The sequence below is a fragment of the Stenella coeruleoalba genome (genome assembly GCF_951394435.1).
Source record: "Stenella coeruleoalba genome assembly, chromosome: 3".
Classification (NCBI taxonomy): Eukaryota; Metazoa; Chordata; class Mammalia; order Artiodactyla; family Delphinidae; genus Stenella; species Stenella coeruleoalba.
Genome location: NC_137148.1, coordinates 168,778,279 through 168,798,173, shown reverse-complemented (window position 1 = coordinate 168,798,173; position 19,895 = coordinate 168,778,279). Strand labels below are relative to the sequence as shown.

Sequence of the window (19,895 nt, the reverse complement as noted above, 5' to 3'; positions counted from 1 at the left end):
CACTAGAGCCAGCATTTAAGAAGAAGAAGGAGGTACATCCCCAGGCGTCAAGGATCTTACCTCTTCGCCGTATCGTCGATAACTCACTTCGTACAGCACGATCAGACCGTTGGGTTCCTTGGGCTCCTGCCACATCAAGTGAACGACGTTGTTCTCGAAGATTTCGTGGGTCACGGGGCCAACAATATCATCTGCCTTGGCTGTAAGGGGCAGTGGTTAGAGGCGGGGACCCGATCCCTGGATCAAATCCCACCTCCACCACTTAGCAGCTGAGTGACCTTAAACTGGGTACGTAACTTTCTTGTGTTCCATTTCCCATATTGGAGAATGGACATATAGAGCTCGTCTCATGGGATTCTCTACATATTTATGTCTGTCTGTCTATCAATCGATTGATCTATGTCACATCCTGTTGAAATGGAGCAGGGGCCCTATGGTCTGTGTCCCCCATGTCCTCCGCCTGCCTTTTGTCTGTGGAAAAACTGTAGCCAAAGAATAAGTTCAATCAGAGAAGGGAGAAAATGCAGAAACAAAGGAAAACAGTCAAAGGAGACCAAATAATAATAATTTAGTCATTAAGCAAAGTCAGGGACCTTGAGTTCCTTCTCAAGGGCTATAGATAATATTCTGAGCCCTATCCTGTGAGCTGTCTTATAGATACTGAAACCCTCGCCAGGTGGACACGTTAACTACATGATGACCAGACTATACCCATGACATAAGCTGCCACAATTCCAAGAATTGGCCTCAAAATAATGGAAACAAACCAACCCTGGAACTAAAGACTAACCAGACTTAAAACAATCAAGATGACGCTGGTCAGACCACTGATGACCAATTTCAAGATGACTGTCAGAGCTGACTGTGCTGTTTCTGCATGTAGCCCCCTCCTTCCGTCTAGAAAAGCTCTTGCCTACTGACTGTCGTTGGGAGGGAGTTGGCCTTTGGACAAGTGTCCGCCCTCCCCTCACCCCCCAGTTGCCACCATCCAAAATAAAGCAAATTTTCCTTTCCACCCACCTTGCCCCTTTATTGGCTTTTGAACAGCAAGCAGCCGGACCCCACTTTCAGTTACACTGTTGGTTCTGTTTCTCTGGAGAACCCTAATACACTGTATAAGTATTCCTTAATTTTACTTTATTTTTCTTATGGCCCGTGTGTACTTTCTAAAGTTTATATAATGGCTATGATGACTCATATAATTACAAAATAATATAGGTTAACATGGATGGACCTTGAGGGCATTATGTTAAGGGAAAAAGCCAGACAGAGAAAGACACATAGTGTATGATCTAACTTATATGTGGATGATAAAAAAGCTGAACTCGTAGAAACAGAGAGTAGAATGGTGGTTCCCAGGGGCGGGGGGGTGGGGGGTGAGGGAAATGGGGGGATGTTGGTCAAAGGGTACAAACTTCCATTGATAAGCTGAATAAGTTCTGAGGATCTAATGTACAGCATGGTGGTTATAGTTAACAATATTCTGTTGTATACTTGAAAGCTGCTAAGACGGTAGATCTTAAATGTTCTCACCACAGAAAAGAAATGGTACTTATGTGCCCTGACGGAGATGTTAGCTAACGCTACTGCGAGAATGCTTTTGCAATATGTAAGTGCATCAAACCGACACATTGTACACCTTAAATTTACACAATGTTATACATCAATTACATCTCAATAAAGCTGGGGGAAAATGAAAAATGATTGAGGCGAATAAGTTAAAATCACGTATACGCTGCCTAGAGGGCGGAAGGCTTTTCCTTGGTCAGCCTGGGGCTCTTGGCCCCACGATGCGAGCTGACCCACCTTCGGGCATGGTCCTGGCACTGACATAGGCAGCCACGCTGCACCTCTCCTCGGGGGAATCCTGGTTGCAAGCCTGCAGCTCAATGCGATAGCCAGTAAAGTGACGCAGGCCAGAGATGACCAGAGACTCCTTGTTCACCACTTTCTCGAATGGTCTGTGCTCCTCTGAGCTCGTAGGTGCGCTGGTTGAGGACGTATTGGGGAATCCCGGAATGGTGGGCACGGCCGCTGTCACATTCCCCACATCACCAAGGGCCCTGCGTTTCCTCGACGGCCTGTCACGACAGTAGGACACACCCGGTCAGGCAATCACCATCTTTTAAAAAACGTTGCCGGAGAATAAAAGGCTTAAAACCAAAGACCGCCGGTGCAGTGAGATTCCAGGGGGAGTGTGGATTACAACGTTAATTTCCAGGAATTACAACCCAGAGCAGTTTTCAGGATGCCCTCATAGGCATCATGTCGGGCAGGTGCACCCCAAGAGGGAAGTAGGGGGGGAAAGGGCTCCAGGACCATCCGTAGGAGACACACCAATATTCCCCTCAACATGCTTGATTTCATATTCTCATTTTGCAGGTTAATAGCCCAGCCAGGGTCAGTGTTAAGATGCCGAAAGCGTGTAAGAGTCTAGCTTTTCAGGAAGCCCTGGCAAATGGTCCAAGCTGCTTGACAACATCACCAGTTTCATCAGGAGAAATGCTTCTGGTCCTATGACCCTTTAGGACACCTGCATAATCTAAGTGATTATACTTCAGTTCTTGGGAAGAGAATCTTATCACTCAGGTTGCTAACGGTAACTCAAAAAATGTCTGCGATTGGCACATTTTCCTCCTTAAAAAGATAGATGAAGAAAAATGTTAATAGCCTAAAAAATATATAAATCCAAAAAAACGGTATCAAGAAAGTTTGAATTTACTCATTATTCTGCTGGCCACTGTGTCCTTTGGGCAATTTTTTTATTATGTATGGGTATGATGGGGACCAAGCTAGTTTTATAATACACTTTGTTCACTTGTATTAGAAGCATTCTCAGATATTTCCCTGAAAACATAATGTTTGAAGTAGGACAGAATTTACATTTTTTCTTTTTCAATGTAAAGGTTCTCCCTCCTCGTTATGAAAGTACCACGTGCTCATTGCAGAAAACCTGGAAAACTGTAGACTATTCCATTTCATACGTGAGCCATAATTTACTTAGTCATCTTCTTATTTTTTAATGTAAGCATATTCTTAATTTTTTGTTATTATAAATATTAATTTGATCATCATCTGATTGTCTTATTAGTTCCTAGAAGTAGATTCTGAGAAGAGCAATCACTAGGTTATGCCTCTTTACACGTATGGCTAAACTTCTATCCTCCAGACCCTTTGTACTGACTGTGGTCTCACCAGTAACGCATGAAAACTACACATCAGGATAATCTTGGCAACGTTGAGGGTTAAAAGGAATTTTTGTTTTGTTTTGATTTTTCTTTTTCAGATTTTCAACCTCAGGAAAGAAATTTTTTAAGCATTACTCTACTGCTTCATTTGCACCTCTGTGTCCTGCTGAATGTAAAGTCTTCTGTCCTTCATTGATTCTTTTGTGTTTCACTAAGGATTTGTCCACCCTTTGCCCATCCTTTCTATGAAGTTCTAGGGCCTTCCTCATTCCTATTCCTGAGCTGTTCATTCACAAAGGACATTAATCCTTTATCGATTCACCCTGGTTTGCTGTGTGCCAGTGAGTTTTCTTGAAATGATTTGAAAGAATCTTTCACATTTATCTACGTAAGTTTATATCTCAGCAATTTAAATATATTTTTTTTCCTTTACAGCTAATTTTAGATGGGATTACTAAGGTTTTAGGGCAATCATGCAAGGGACCTTTCGCCTGATTTATGTTTTAATTGTTGCTAGTATATCTACTGCATTTTTTTTCTTTCTATTGTACCTACTTTCCCAAACTCTCATTCTAAGAGTTTCAGGGTTGATTTTCTTAGGTTTTCAAGGAACATACTTGAAAAAGGGTCAGCAAACTTTTCCCATAAGTGCTAGATAGTAAATATTTAGGGTTTTGCGGGACATGTGATTTTTGTCACAACTATTCAACTTCCGATGGCTTTCAAGCCATGGCAGCTTGAAAACAGCCACTGATACAATGCAGACAAATGGGCGTGGCTACATTCCGATTAAACTGATTGACAAAACCAGGTAGTCTGCTTACCCTTGCACTAGAATACCTGAAAATATCAATGATTTTATTTCCCACAATCCATTCCTTACAATTCTAATTTCTGTATCACTGCATTGGCTAGATACCCAGAGAAATGTTCCTTAGTAATGATGAGATTGGCTTCCTTCCAAAGCTAACAGGAATAGTTTTAAGAAAGATGTTAGCTCAGCTGTTGGTTTCATCTAGGTAATATTTATCTTGTTGCAGAAGTTTTCTATTCCTAGTTTTATAAAAGGCCTCTCCCCCTCCCTTTCTCTAAATTAATGATTTTTAATAAATGTTATTGAATGAGATTATTGTGATTTTCCTCACTGCACCTCTTAATGAATTAGATTCTATTAGCAGAATGCCTGATCTTGAACCATCCTTGCATTGTGAGATAAATGATATTGCCAGCACAGTGTTTTATTTAGGACATGTGGATCTAAAATCCCATATTAGCTGGTTCTGGGTTTTCTTTCAACATAGCATCTTTGTCAGGTTCTGCTAAGGGGTTCTATGTTAGTTTTATCAAATGAACTGGGAAGATTTTCCATAGATTTCTATGCTCTGGAAAAGTTTCTGTATTACAGAAAATAGTTGCTCTTTGAGAGTGTGAAAGAACTCAACTAGAAAACTCTCCAAGCCTGAGGTCTTGTTTTTTTTTTTTTTTGAAGAAATTAATTGACACTTTTTTTTAAAGTCTTTTCCCAAGGTTATTAGGATATCTTTCTGCTGCTTCTTGCATTAGCTTGGACAAGTTAAAATTTCTCAACTCTCTGAAAGTTTCAAATCTAATAGCTCATGATTATCCATAGACTGCAACATAGTAAAATCTTTGTCAGACTTCAGTTTTACATCACCTTCTTCTAGTTATTTGTGGGTATCTCCCTTTGATTACATTTACCACAAGTTAAGCTATATTGATTTTCCCCTCCCTTCCTAATACATTATATCTTACATTTTAAAGCTTTTTCTTAATTTACCATTTAAGTCTACTAATTTGCAACAAAGTCCAGCTTTGGCAATATTCTACAAGTGAAGGTATGTGACGTTCACGTCTCCGTTATTTTCCAAACGGTTTTTAATGAAAGTTTCCATTTCGACTTTCACCCAACAGAAGTCTAAGTGATCCACTTTTAATCACCAGGAAGTAGAGTTTTCTGTTCAATCTTTTGAAGTTTACCTTCATTTTTTATTGCGCTGTAGTCAGAAATCAAACCCTACTTCGGGAGTACTCACTAAGATTTTCTTTGTGGTCTTTTTTGTGTGAAAAGACCAGTGACATTCTTGAATGGAAACCAAAGCTATTAAACCAAAGATGCATGCATATTAGCAAGGTTCAGAACATTTCTGTGCAAGCACAGATGGGTCTTCCAAATAGGACAGAGACACTGGGGCCTCGTGAATAACCACTGACAAGTTGATATCTGAACAAAGGGAAACATAAATGGCCTCAAACAGGCTAACTATGCATACACCAGAAGGATTATACCCAAAAAGACCACGTGGTCATGAAAGACACCCCCATGACAAAGCATCAGCTGACTTCCCTCTCTCCCTACATACGCAGCACTTTATTATCCCACAGTCTCACAGTAGACCAGTGGTTCTCAACCAGGAGTGACTCTGCTCATGGTCCTACCACCAAGGGGACATTTGGCCTGTCTGGAGACAGTTTTGGTCGTCACTATTTGGGGTATGGTGTGACACTGGCTTCAAAGCGGTAGAGACCAAGGATACAGCGCATGATTCTACAATACACGGGGCAGTCCCCACAACTGAGAACGATCTGGCCCCAAATGTCAAAAGGTCTGACATTGATAAACTCTCGTCTGGATCAAGGCCTCAAATTTCTAGACCTTTCTTTACTACAGATTATATGCCTAATGACCACTAGAGGGCAGATCGGGACCGCACGCGGCCTAAAAATAAATAAATAAACCCTCTGCTGGAAGAATAAAGTCCCTCCGCATGGCCCCTACCCTGCCTTTCCAGTCTCTCCTGTTCTTCCCAAGAGTCCAGGATTCTTTCCACCGACTTGCCTTTCCCCAAGTTCTCTCTGCCTGTACTCTCCTCCAGGACACGCCCCCTGCTTAATTCTTTTTTTCTTTTCTTTTCTTTCTTTTTTCTTTCTTTTTTTTTAATATTGAAGCATAGTTGATTCTTTAAGACACACGTCAAAGGCGAGCATCCTTGACTATCCTCAGCGGAATTGAGAGACTTGGCACACCTGTGCTCACTCACACCTGTCATCCCGCCCTTGTCACCCCCAATAAAAATGTTCCGCTCCCGGATCAGCCTTCCCCACTACCTGCCGCTAAGTGGTTTCGACTCTGGGCGCCGGGCACAGTTCTGCAGCTAGATAAATTAATGTGTAGTTAGTAAATGCATGGAGGAAAAAATGGGCGGCACCTAGGAGGTGCCCAGAAAGTACGCCCTCGATTCTATGTTTTAGTAAGAGTGTGTTAGTTAGGATTTTTCCCCCCACCTTCACGCCCAGATCCCATTTCAGGGTGAAGGCACTTAACGTGTGAATTTGTGAAGCGCCTGGTCGCGGCAGAGCAGAGCGGTGCATGCGTCAAACCACAGAAGCCCCCTGGGGTCTCAAAGGGGCCCAACATGCTTCCTGACCCGTTGGCCCACTGGCCCCGCGCTGTGCAGCCACCACGGGCCACGCCTACGTCCCACAGGTGAGTCGTACCTAGTGTCCTCGGCAACAGGGCCTGAAGAGGATTTTCTGTGAAAACAAAACCAGCCGCTTTGAGGACAGCCCTGGACCATGGACCACTTGTTCCCATCACTTGAACCACACCTTCCCCAGCAGATGCAGAGAACACAGCCAGGGGCTGGGGGGCAGGGGGGAAGCAGAGAAAACACCCCGCAGAGACCTGGTCATCTGGGATTCCCATGGGATGTCAAACTTAACACCACTTTTAAACCTCACAACTGACTCAGCCATTATCCTAAAGTCAGTGTTTTAACAGGTAAAACAGTAACTACCTCCAGGCCTGGGCTGTGTCATTTAGTGGTCTTTTGGACTCAGGGTCAGATAAGAATGCAAGAAAGAGAAAAGAAGAAATGTTATATATTGATGGTTCTGGGGAAACCTCTCCCAGGAGCATTGCTGGGCCTTTGAAGAGACGCGTTTTAGAATCTTGTTTTATCCTGATGTAAATGTGGGGGTGGGGGGGGGGGGTGTCGATATACTTTGGAAATGGCCAATTGTATTGGACATTTCTGAGTAGCCTTCTGGTGAAGTCCATGGCGGGAGGGGAGGTCAAGTGTGGAGAGGGAGGGGCAGCTGAAAGCCCTCAGCACACATTTGATTAAAAACCTGGGCAGGGCTTCCCTGGTGGCGCAGTGGTTGGGAGTCCGCCTGCCGATGCAGGGGGCGCGGGTTCGTGCCCCGGTCCGGGAAGATCCCACGTGCCGCGGAGCGGCTGGGCCCGTGAGCCATGGCTGCTGAGCCTGCGCGTCCGGAGCCTGTGCTCCGCGGCTGGAGAGTGGCCCGCGTACCACAAACAAACAAACAAACAAACAAAAAACCCTGGGCAGAGTCATTCATAAGCAAAAACAAACAAAACCACAGGCTTTGGACCCCTAAAAAGGAGATGGCAAGTGCTTCAGTGGGTTACTGTAAAAATTCATGAACTCATAAGATGCAGTGCTACTGCCATCTAGTGGGTGGAGGCCAGGGACGCTGCTCAACATCCTACAACGCACAGGACGGTCCCACCCCAGAGAACGATCTGACTCCAAATGTCAATAGCGCCAAGGTTGAGAATCCCCGTATCACTCGTATAATCCCACAATCCTAAAAAGCAGGAACCACTTTTCTCTCCACTCCTCAGATGAATAAACTGAGGAACCGAGAGAGGTAAACTAACCCGCGACCCACAGAAATTTGCATTCTACCTAAGTGTCTCTGCTTGCAGGAAAGGTAAAGAAGTATGAAAAAAACAGCATCATTTTTAAGGCAAGCCCTCTCTGTAGATCAGATGTGCATCAGCAAGCAAGCCCCTTCGCTCACTAAAGGAAAAATATTTAAATAGGAGAAGCTCCGGAGTTTTTAAGAGGTCATGGAAAGTTCTGGAAGGGTAAGAAGGTGACATAGATTTTAAAAAGAGAATGCACTGAGCTTGAGACTCATCCACAAACCAAGCATGGAGCCAGACAGGCACTTCTCGGTCATCTAATCTAATAATTGAATCTATTGATTCTTGATTATTATCTATAATCATCTATTAGATAATAATCAATTGTTGGGAATCTAATGGAGATCGTTTCAGAACTCAGAATGAGGCCAGAGGCTGGGGTAAAGAGTCCATGAGACATCAGAAAGAAATGTCTTCAGGGACTTCCCTGGCGGTCCAGTGGTAAAGAATCCGCTTTACAATGCAGGGGACACGGGTTCGATCCCTAGTCAGGGAACTAAGATCCCACATGCCGTGGCACAACTAAGCCCGTGCGCCACAACTACTGAGCTCACGTGCCTCAACTAGAGATCCCGCTTGCCACAAACTACAGAGCCCACGTGCTCTGGACCCCGTGCACCATAACTGCAGAGCCCACACGCCCTGGAGCCTGTATGCTACAACTACAGAGAAGCCCACATGCCTCAACAAAGATCCCATGTGCTGCAACTAAGACCCAACGCAGCCAAAAATAAATGAAAGAAAGCAAAGGTTGAGTTTTTTAAAAACACCCCCCACCACCACCTTTTTTGGCGATTATTCACTCTTCCTGGTACGGTAGTTGTTGAAATCGCAAGATCTCTCCCTCCCTCCAGGGAAGTGGCTCAGCGTGGACTCTGCCCACTCTCTGCGTCTGCATCTTGTTCCCTAAATAAGGACCCCAGACCCCAAGCCAATGACAAATGCTGACCTGGGGATGAAAACGACATTGTGCAGGTAATCTTCGAATGTTTTCCTGAATGAGGACTCCTCCAACTCCTTGAGGATCTGAGAGTCGGTCTTCGGGCAGGAACAGCATTCACCGGCAGACTCTTCGTACTCACTCTGATTGTGCTTCTGGGACCCCTCAGACTCGAACGGTGGAGACCAGGTCCGGGAGGGCAGCTTCAACCCTGGAGAAAGCCAGAGCGGAGCTCAAGTTCCACCCCACTGCACACATACATACACGCAGAGCAAAGGGGGCCTTCTCAGAGCTGCTGGGCACAGGGGACAGAGCTCGGGGCCAGGGTCTTTGTTCAAGGTCTACTGGGAAAAATAAGATCTCTCACTGGAGGGTCCTGACAACTGAGAAGGCACCTGTGGATGTGCAGCAGGAAAATGGCAGACACCACAACCCCATAGGGCTAGATGCTGAAGGTGACGAGGTATGTCCCTGCCCTCACAGAACCTACATTCCAGGGGACGAGGTACGTGGGGGTGGGAGGAATACACAATAAACTAATAAATACATATGCCATGGGTCCGATGGTGGGGTGAAAGGACAGAGGGTGTCTGGGGCGGGGGGGAATGTCTCTGAGAAAATGACCACTAAGCAGTCCCCAAGGAAGTAAAAGAATGAGCCATGCACATATCTTGGTGTAAAGCAATTCAGACAGCAAAGAGTGAGTGCAAAGGCCCTGAGGTAGGAATTTCCTTGGCATGTCAGAAGACGCCAAGGACCCAGTGTAGCTGGAAGGGGATAAGGGAGAGAATGATGGGAGGTGGCATTAGAAAAGGACTGGGGACCAAGTCACAGTTGAATGAATGAATCATCAATCAACCAGGTAACTATAAAGGGATAAGAGGACAGAGCAGAATTCCAATGGAATTCTAAGGGGTCAGACTTACAGACCCAGAGTTTATACTGAGCAACCAAACTTTGCAGCACAAATGAAAGAATCTACAATCCGTTCAGGAAAACGGAAGTCAGAGCAGAGCAGTGGTTCTCACCAGGGCAGGGGTGATTCCGCACTGCCCCCCACCCCGCTCGGCAGGACAACGGGCTTGGTCTGGTGACATTTTGGTGTTCACCAGGGATGCCGCTCAACATCTTACCTGACACAAGACAGCCCCCACCTCAAAGAATTATCTGGCCCCCAATGTCAACAGTGATGGATGAAAGACATGAAAGGAAATCGGGGGAAGAACTTTTTCCAAGAAGCACAGAAAAGAGAATTTTTTATAAAGGGAAAAAAGAACAACTGCTCAAGGTCATGCTCTTAAAAATACCACACTGTTTTTTTAAGTAACACAGCTGGTGTGTCTTGACCCCTGAGGTCCAGTCCCGGGGATGCCCGCTGCCTGTCACTTCTGGTACAACCTGGAGGAGGTAGGTTACTCCTTAAGGGCAAAAAGCACGCCCCTGATCCTGGGTGCCTACTCGAATCTATTGAGCAAGGGAAATTCCATCTCTTCCTCTCCCTTTCAATGGCTCTGCTAGACAATGAGTTCAAAGTATCTTCCTGTGAATGGTGAGTACCCACTCGGAAGCTTTGCAAAATCCTTAAAAAATACTTCTTCTTAACGTTTATTAATAGACATGGAATCACCTGTGTGGGTTAGCTGTTGGAGGGGCTATTGATGGCATTATGGATAAAAAAAAAAAAAAAAAACCTTCAGATTTCCTTAGTAAAAGGTTGGGGTGGGGTCCTGATCTTTTTCTGGGGAGGAAGGGACTTTTGATCAGGCATGGACATAGCTCCTGACACCTGTCACCCCTTCTGCATGACACTTGGTGCCCCGTGGATTTTCTGTGACTATATAGTGAGGTATCTAGGACAGTCAAATGCATAGAGACAAAGTAGAAAGGCGGGCACCAGGGGATGGGGGAGGGGGTGGGGAGTCAGTGTTTAATGGGGACAAAGTTTGCAGTTTGGGAAAACAAGAAAGTTCTGGAGATGGACGCTGGGGACGGTTGCACAAGAGTGTGAATATATTTAATGCCGCTGAACTGTATACTTAAAAGTAGTTCAAATGGTAAATTCTATGTTATATATATTCCACAATAAAAAGCCATATAGTTGATAAGACTGTACTGTATAAATGAAATAAGCAATTCGATATCAGAGGAGAAGCTAAAAGTTCTCACCAAAGAAAGAGATAAATATATCAGGTGATAGATGTATTAATTAACTAGATGGGAAGGATCCTTTCAAAATCTGTATGTATACAAAATCATCACAATTTACACGTTAAATATCTTGCCATTTACTTATCAAGTACACCTCAATAAAGCTGGGAAAAAAACCACTTGTGATACTAAAGGAAGCTACTACTGGGCACGGTTAGTAAATTCTCGATCTTGCGTGTGTTAGAAAGCTTATTAATTTGTGTGTGTATTTGGGTTTTTTAATTGTGGCAAAATGTACATGACAAAAAAGTTACCATCCTAATCATTTTTAAGTGCACAGCTCAGTGGCATTAAGGACATTCGCATTATTGTGCAACCATCCCCACTCTCCCTTTCCAGAACTTTCTCATCTTCCCAAACTGAAACTCTGTCCCCATGAAACACTCACTCCCCAGCCCCTCCCCCAGCCCCTGGCACCCACCATCCGGCTTCCTGTCTCTGTGGATTTGACTCCTCTAGGGACCTCCTAAGAGTTGCATCATACGATATCCATCCTTGGTAAGTTTATTTTTTAATTACATAAACTTTGGCATCATTACAAATAAAACCATGTCAAATTGTCATATGGTAATGAGAGATTCAGACTTCCAGAATAAAAGTTGTTGCTCTAAAAAAGAAAGAAAGAAAGAGAAAAAGAAAACATGGCCTATCCTGATGCTGCTGGCAGTTCTAGCTGGCGGTTTCGGTTACTCACATGCAGGGCCGACAGCTGACAGCTGAGCCTATGACTTTGCTTGCTCTCAAGTTATATAAAGCATCCAAGGAGATAAATCACGTTTGCAACCCTCTGCTCAGGCGGGGGATGAGGTCACACGCATACATATAGCACATGATCTTAGAGCTGGGACAGCGTCCAGAGATTATCTGGCCTCCCGCCCCTTCTCCCCAAAAGGAGGCAGCCAGTGACAAGCTCAGTGACTTGCCCAAAGCCCTACAGCAGGTCAGAGAAGACCTCAGGCTCCCGACCTCAGCCACGTCTCATCAGCGGCCCCAAGGTCTGAGGATACCAGTAACTCAAAACCTCTAAAGAAAAAGAAATACAGGCCAACCAATCAACAACAACAAGACAACTAAGGGATAAATCAGGAGCTTGGGATGAACATACACACACTATTGTATATAAGATAGATAACCAACAAGGATCTACTGTATAGCGCACTGTACTCGGTATCCTGTGATAACCTCTATGAGAAAAGAATCTGAAAAAGAATGAATCTAGGTATATGTATAACTTAATCCCTTTGCTGTACACCTGAAACTAACACAACATTGTACATCAACTATACTCCAATCAAATTTTTAAAAAATAAAAATAAAAAAGAGTCTAGGGATTGGGGGAAAAATACTTTATATAGACTCAAACAAAACAAAACCACTAACGAAAAAACAAGACTTCTGTTTCTCCAGTTTGATGGGCTTTTTTAAAACCCACTTTTAAAATAATCTTAAACTAATTTATACACACTAGCTTGAGGCTTCAAATATTTTTCCCTTTTCCTGTAGATGGATGGAAGCCCATTAAGTAAATGAGATTAAAGACTGGAAAAAAATGTGTCATTAGTATAAATTTTGAATGGAAAGCCCAGGAGGGAAGAGATGACGACTCTTTGCTTTCTCTGGTCCTTACAACTTAAGGGTCTAAAATTAGGGGCGAAAATTCTTCCCTGACTTCGCCAATCACCATTCCACACATCGGCTGTGTTTCTAGCTTCGGAGGGAAGTCTTGCGTGGGTTAACACAGCTACACCCCTACCAGGGGAGGTGGATAAGGAAGGGAAGGAGGAGAAACTTCCAGAGGGAAATGATGCCAAGACATGGGGAGTGTCTGTTTTTGACAGGAGTCTTCAGAGCGTGTCCTCACGCTGTGATGTTTAGAAATGCGAACAGGCAGGCAGACCTCCTCCTCTTATTGTGTTTTTCTTACAAATCGAAAGTTTGCGGCAACCCTGCGCTGAACAAGTCTATTGGTGCCATTTTCCCAACAGCGTCTGCTCACTTCGTATGTCTGTGTCACGCTTTGGTAATTCTCACAATATTTCAAACTTCTTCATTTTTATTATATTTGTCATGGTGATCTGGGATCAGTGGTCTTGGATGTTACTATTGTAATTGGGCATTTTTTTTTAGCAATAAAGTATTCTTTAATTAAGGTATGTGCATTGTTTGGGTTGTTTTTTTTTTTTTAGTCTCGATTTCTTCTTTGTTAAATTTTTATTGAAATAGAGTTGATTTACAATGTTGTGTTAGTTTCAGGTATACAGCAAACTGATTCAGTATTTTCTTTTCAGATTCTTTTCCATTATAGGTTATTACAAGATACTGAGTGTAGTTCCCTGTGCTATACACTAGGTCCTTGTTGGTTACGTTACCTATTTTATATACAGCAGCATGTATATTTTTAATCATTTTTTAATTGGTGTATAATTGCTTTACAATGTTGTGTTAGCTTCCGCTGTACAATTAAGTGAATCAGCTCTACGTATATCTATATCCCCTCCCTCTTGGACCTCCCTCCCACCCTCCCCGCCATCCCACCCACCTAGGTCATCACAGGGCATGAGCTTCCTATGAGCTTCCTATCCTTCACAGCATGTTCCCACTAGCTATCTATTTTATGCATGGTAGCGTATATATGTCAATCTTAATCTCCCAATTCGTCCCACTCTCCGCTTCCCCTCTGTGTCCGCATGTCTGCTCTCTACGTCTACATCTCTATTCCTGCCCCGCAAATAGTTCATCTGCATCATTTTTCTAGATTCCACATATAGGCCAGAAAGAGAAATACAGTAATATGTAGATTTTAAGTATATTTTTTCTTAAACATAATGCTATCGCACACTTACAGTATAGTGCGGACATAACTTTTATAGGCACTGGAAACCAAAAGATTCACGTGACTCAATTTATTGCAATATTCACCTCCTTGCGGGAGTCTGGAACCGAACCCGCAGTATCTCTGAGGTCTGCCTGTATGCGTGTTTTTGTCAGAGATCAAATGGAGTGTGTGTACCCATATGCACATGCTGGGAAGTGGAAGGGGAGAGATGCTTCCCCAAAAGGAGAACAAAGTGGATCAGATGTTATACACACTACTATGTATAAAATAGATAACAAGAACCTACTGTATAGCACAGGGAATTCTACTCAACATTTTGTAATAGCCTATAAGGGAAAAGAATCTGAAAAAGAATATATATGTATAACGGAATCACTGCATTATACACCTGAAACTAACACAACAGTTTAAATCAACTATACTTCAATTTAAAAAAAAAAATTGAAAAAAACCCCGGCCCCTCCCCCGCCTCTGCCTGCACTCACCTTTGAGGCAATAATCCAATTCATACAGTTCACCGTCTTCCTCCTGTCTCTCCCAGAATACCAAGTAGTGTGTGATGTTGCCATTGGGGTCAGAGGGAGGCTTCCACTTCAGAATAATCTGAGACGAAGAATTAGACACCGAGATGGGATCCAGGGGGACAGAAGGATCTGCCAAGGAGAAAGGAGACAGGTCCACTGTGAGGAGGAGGAGGAGGGTGCAAGCCATCGGGTGGGCATGAGGGGGAAAACCCAAGTTCGAGAAATCATGAGGATGTTCTCTGCAGTGTTATTTAACATCAGAGAAAACTGGCAACATGTGGAATGCTTGCCCAGTGAAAGCATGGGTTACAAAATTACAATCCATGGGTACCACAGACTATGTAGATTTCATGTTCCACCATTTTTGCAACAAACATTTACGGCAGCAGTCCCCCACCTTTTTGACACCAGGGATCAGTTTCGTTGGAGACAATTTTTCCACGGACTAGAGACGGGGATGCTTTCGGGATGATTCAAGCACATTACATTTATTGTGCACTTTATTTCTATTATCATTACATTGTAACATATCATGAAATAATTATACAACTCACCAGAATGCAGAAACAGTGGGAGCCCTGAGCTTGTTTTCCTGCAACTAGATGGTCCCATCTGGGGGTGATGGGAGACAGTGACACCCGACGTGTGTTGCTTATGTCCAGTCTACTCTGTAAGATGCAGCTTAAGTGTCACTTGCCACTCACTGAGAGAGTTTTGATAGGAGTCTGCAAGCAGTTGATTTATTATGGCCTCTGTGCAGTCAGACCTCTCTGCTAATGATAATCTGTATTTGCAGCCGCTCCCCAGCTCTAGCATCACTGCCTCAGCTCCACCTCAGATCATGAGGCATTAGATTCTCATAAGGAGCGTGCAACCCAGATCCCCGAGTGCACAGTTCAGAGTAGGGCTCATGCTTCTATGAGAATCTAATGCCACCGCTGACCTGGCAGGAGGCGGAGCTCAGGTGGTAATGCGAGGGATGGGGAGCGGCTGTAAATACAGATGAAGCTTTGCTCGCTCGCCGCTCACCTCCTGCTGTGCGGCCTGGTTCCTAACAGGCGGCAGACGGGTACCAGTCTGCAGCCCAGAGGTCGGGGACCCCTGATTTACAGAGCTCCAACGACGTGCCGAGCTTTCTCTGTTCTGGGCACTGAAAAGGCGCTGGGGAAAAGGAGGATCATGGGAATAGACAAAGCCACATCTTCTAGATAACATTAGCCACAACTGAACCCAGTCCTGGGGCAAATTTCGGCAGTGGGATACCATTCAATCTTATCCCTGAGCTGGCAGTCCATCTAACATTCCCCCCAAAAGCACCACCTTTGGGCTCCACAAAAGCCTCCCCTCAAGAACGGAGGTGGCTGAGGGAGTCGGTGAGGGGTGGGAGTGGGGGGCTCAAGGCAGAGGACACAGTGTGTACAAAAGCCTGGAAGCTGGAAGTTTCCAGAAACTATAAGTCCTGCTGGAGGTATTGCTGGAGGATAGAGGACGAGAGGGCGGTAGTCAATAAAGTTGGGGCTGGTTCATAAAGTTTGGACTCGATCCTACGGAACAGGATTTCTCAACTACTGACTTGCGGGGGCTAGATAATGCTTTGCCGGGGGGCGCTGTCCTGTGCATGTGATATGTTGAGCAGCATCCCAGGTCCCCAACCCCGCCTCCCCAGTCATGCCAACCAAAAATATCTCCAGGTATCACCAAACGTCTCCTATCCCAGTGGTTGGAGAGGGCTTATGCTTTATGAAAATACAGCTAAATTGCTATGAAATACTCGTCAAAAAATGGAGATGGGGGAAAAGGCATAGTGATGAAACAAGAACGGCAAAATACTGATCATTGTTGAAGCTGAGAGATGGTTACAAGGTGGCGGTGGGGGGGATCTTTTTTTTTTTTTTTCCTACTTTTGTAAATATTTGAAAATTTTCCATAATGGGAAGAAGAAATGTATGTTCCCCTCTGAGGTCTTGTTGCTACTGCCTCATCTTCTGAAATGATAAACCTCAGTGCCCGGCTCTTTTAGAAGCCAATAACCATGCAAAAAAAAAAAAAAATGGCATTTCATATGACATCACCAGGTCAGCCTGTTAAACGCAAGACGTCTGATTCACGCACAAATTCATATCCACAAGAAATGCTTACTAGTGGCATCTGTCTGGACATAGATGATGTCGCTCTTGGCCCCGTATGTGCGGCGTTCATCAGAAAAAGTGACCAAGGTCTTGACAAAGATGGCGTACTGGGTCCAGGGCTTGAGACCACGCATTAGCCACCCAGGGTGGTTCTGTGACTTGGGGTCGTTGGACCTCATAGGCGGGTCAATATCTACCACGGTCCAGCTGTTGGAACCACAGGCATCCTGCCCATCAAACTCCGTCACGTTCTGATAAGGGCTTTCAAGACGAAATAGGAAAAGTTGATTACCATTTCTCAACTATAGCTCTAAAGACCAAAGAGATGTGGCCGGGCGAAGTTACCTCCTATAGGCTTGCACCCTGTTCACCAACAATCTTCTACCACAAGGAAAAAAGACACAGGAATAGTCAAAGAGAAAGGGACCGCTTCCCTTATGCCTCAATTTCCCAACAACAATAATAACAGTGATCAGGATGATGATACTAACTACCAGAGTTACTGATAAGATTACACAAGAGGATGTGTGTTCACTTCGCCACACACAACCTGGCACATAGTAAATTTTGAGGGATGGGGACTTCCCTCGTGGTCCAGTGGTTAAGAATCCTCCTTCCAATGCAGAGGACACGGGTTCAATCCCTGGTTGGGGAACTAAGACCCCACGTGCCGCGGGGCAACTAAGCCCACGCACTCTACAGCCTGTGGGCCACAACTAGGGAGCCTGGGCACCGCAACTAGAGAGAATCCCACGTGCCACAACTAAGACCCTATGTAGGCAAATAAATAAATAAGTAAATAAATATTTAAAAAAATATGGAGGGATGGAACAATTATTCCTATTAACACAATCACCGCTTCCATTGTCTTCCTTTAAAATTTCAGCACAGTCCTATACTCAAAACGACTAGGTGTTCTTGAAAGGCGACAGAGTTTCAGCGTGAGATGATGAATAAACTGTGGAGAGCGATGGTGATGATGGTCACACGATGTCATGAATGTACTTAATGCCACGGAGCGGTACACTTACATGTCATTAAGATGGTCAATTTCATGTATGTTTTACCACAATGCTTCAAATGTTGGAAAAAATATAAAATAGATAAAAAAGAAACTTTAAGGCACCTACTAAGTAGACTAAGTGACTTTTTGTGGAGGATGTCTGGTGAGATGTACATATAAGAAGTAAAATGGAATATTGCCCAATCTGGACCTCCAAAAGAAACCTGCCTGCTTCAGTTTCTGGCTTTTGACAATAGGGAATGTTATTGACGTCATACACCATCAACTGGTGAGATCTATGATATTTATTCCACAAGTAAGGAGATAGAAGGGAACCTCAGAGGGGAGCCTCTGAGAACACATGCAACAAACACACCTCTTTATCCTTCTACTTACGCCTCTTTGTAGAAGAGCATGAATCCCAGGAGGTCTCGGAAGTCGGGGGGCCAATACGGCTCCCATTTCAGCAAGATCTTGTCATAAGACGTCCGAATGTAAGAAAATTTAAGTAATTCATTTTCACCTAGAAAGGTTAAAAAAAAAACAAAACCAGTATCAGAATTAAATAATTTATTTCAACCCAAAGCAGATGATCCCATATTTTCAAGAGTATCCACGAGAAGGAAGATGGCAACATGCTGTTCCTCTCAGAAGTCTTATTTCCACATGCCTCTCCTGTGTTCAGAGTCAAGAACAGGTCATGCGAGTTGGCCCTGACCGCAAGTCAGGTACTTGGCCAGATGTGCTCAACCAAAGAACCACGGTCGGCACCAACAGGACAAGTGGCTAATCGCTACTGGAAAAAGGGACTTTCAAGAATAGCGTTGATTCTGACACAATTCTGTCTTGCGTGTGAATTTTCATGCCCGACATGTCAGAACACGTAACTCCAGTGCAAATGGACACATGCCAAGTGGGTTTAGGGAGCATGCAGACCATCATACCTTGGAGTGTCAATTCCTTGGAATGACAATGCCTTGGAGAGAGTAATTCCCTCTGCCTAGATTGCAAGCCCTCCCTTAAGCTCTACCCCTTAAGTTCCAACCTTACTCTCTCCCTCCCCTGAATTCTCACAGCTTCTGCCATAAGGAACCAACTTCGCATGAGGGCATGATGGAAGCCTTGGCACCTCAATGCTTCAAGAGAAAACCTGTCAGAGGAGGGCAGTCAGCTGACAGTCTCCAGCTGTAGCAACTGTAGACCCTGCTGTAGCATTCAAGCCAAGGCCATATGTAAGATAAGTGACATTCATTCATTCATTCATTCAATGTTTATGTGGCATCTTCCAGTATCAGGCACTGTGTTTAATATTTGGCAAAGAGATAACATGTATACATTCTTCCTCAGTATTTCAGAGAGCCTATCACACACATAGTTGTTTTAGCTCATTGGGGGGAAGTGACACTCCCCCGGGGGCCAGTGTGGTGGGGGAGGGGGAAGGCAGCCACGTTATCTGGTCCGTGGAAGGACAAGGGCATCACCACTTACAGGACGCCTGGTCCCCATTGGTCTTCAGGGCAATGTCGTTTCTCTCCTGGCGCCCCTTGGTTCCTGAAACTTCCTCCATCTTGTGAATTTCTGACAAGCAGAGTTTGGGATTATAGTGGAAGAAGAGTTTCCCCTGAGTGATGGTGAGGTTGTGTTTGCTCCAGTCCCACAGCTGCCTTAGGTTCTGGTTGTCCAAGGCATAGAAAGAGTAGTTCCTATGGAAACACACACATGCCTAATCATTCATCAGCTTGTCGTCTCCAACTCCAAGATGGCGGGGCCATGGCTGGAGTTGACCTTGTTCAGTGCTCCGTCCCCAGTCCTAACCACTTGCTTGACACATACTCATTACATGTTGAAAGGAAGGTTAGATGGACACGGGAAGTTGAGGAAGTCTTCAGGGCCAGGAAGGTATGTGAGATCAGTCTTGTGGGGGAGGAGGGTAAGACTGTGATGGATTGAGATATGGGTTTTGAAAAGGGGAAAGACTGAAGACACAGAGGCACGTGAACTGGGCCCAGGGAAGAGCAAAATAGCCTGTTCTGGCCAACAGGTGACAGGCAAGACCAAAGAGATGCCATGGGCCAAACCCTCTAGTATACTGCATGCCAGACCGAGACCAAGAATATGTGACCTTCCTTGGTAGGCAGAGGGGGACCACTGAAGGTTTTATAACAACTCAGTAACCCAATTAGACCTGTGCCTTAGAACTAGGAGTGGGCCACCAGTACATAATGAATGGGAAAAGGGCAGCACCTAGATCTGTGTTATCCAACACTGAAACCACCAGCCACATCTGGCTATTAAGTACCTGAAATTTGGCCATTCT

At 44.5% G+C, this 19,895-nt stretch overlaps 1 protein-coding gene across 3 annotated transcripts in view; it reads right to left on the bottom strand.

The window, feature by feature from the left end:
- The window catches only part of INSR (insulin receptor), a 130,558-nt gene that overhangs the window by 24,747 nt on the left and 85,916 nt on the right, over positions 1 to 19,895 (bottom strand). For 2 of the 3 annotated variants that reach the window (XM_079917504.1, XM_079917505.1), the window contains exons 6-13: positions 19,067 to 19,281; positions 17,975 to 18,101; positions 16,586 to 16,836; positions 14,408 to 14,575; positions 8,888 to 9,089; positions 6,705 to 6,740; positions 1,807 to 2,081; positions 61 to 200 (exon numbers count right to left, since the gene is read on the bottom strand). In XM_079917504.1, coding sequence (XP_079773630.1) covers positions 61 to 200; positions 1,807 to 2,081; positions 6,705 to 6,740; positions 8,888 to 9,089; positions 14,408 to 14,575; positions 16,586 to 16,836; positions 17,975 to 18,101; positions 19,067 to 19,281 — 1,414 coding nt within the window. The remainder of the gene's footprint in view (positions 1 to 60; positions 201 to 1,806; positions 2,082 to 6,704; positions 6,741 to 8,887; positions 9,090 to 14,407; positions 14,576 to 16,585; positions 16,837 to 17,974; positions 18,102 to 19,066; positions 19,282 to 19,895) is intronic. The other variant, XM_079917506.1, reaches the window with a different exon arrangement.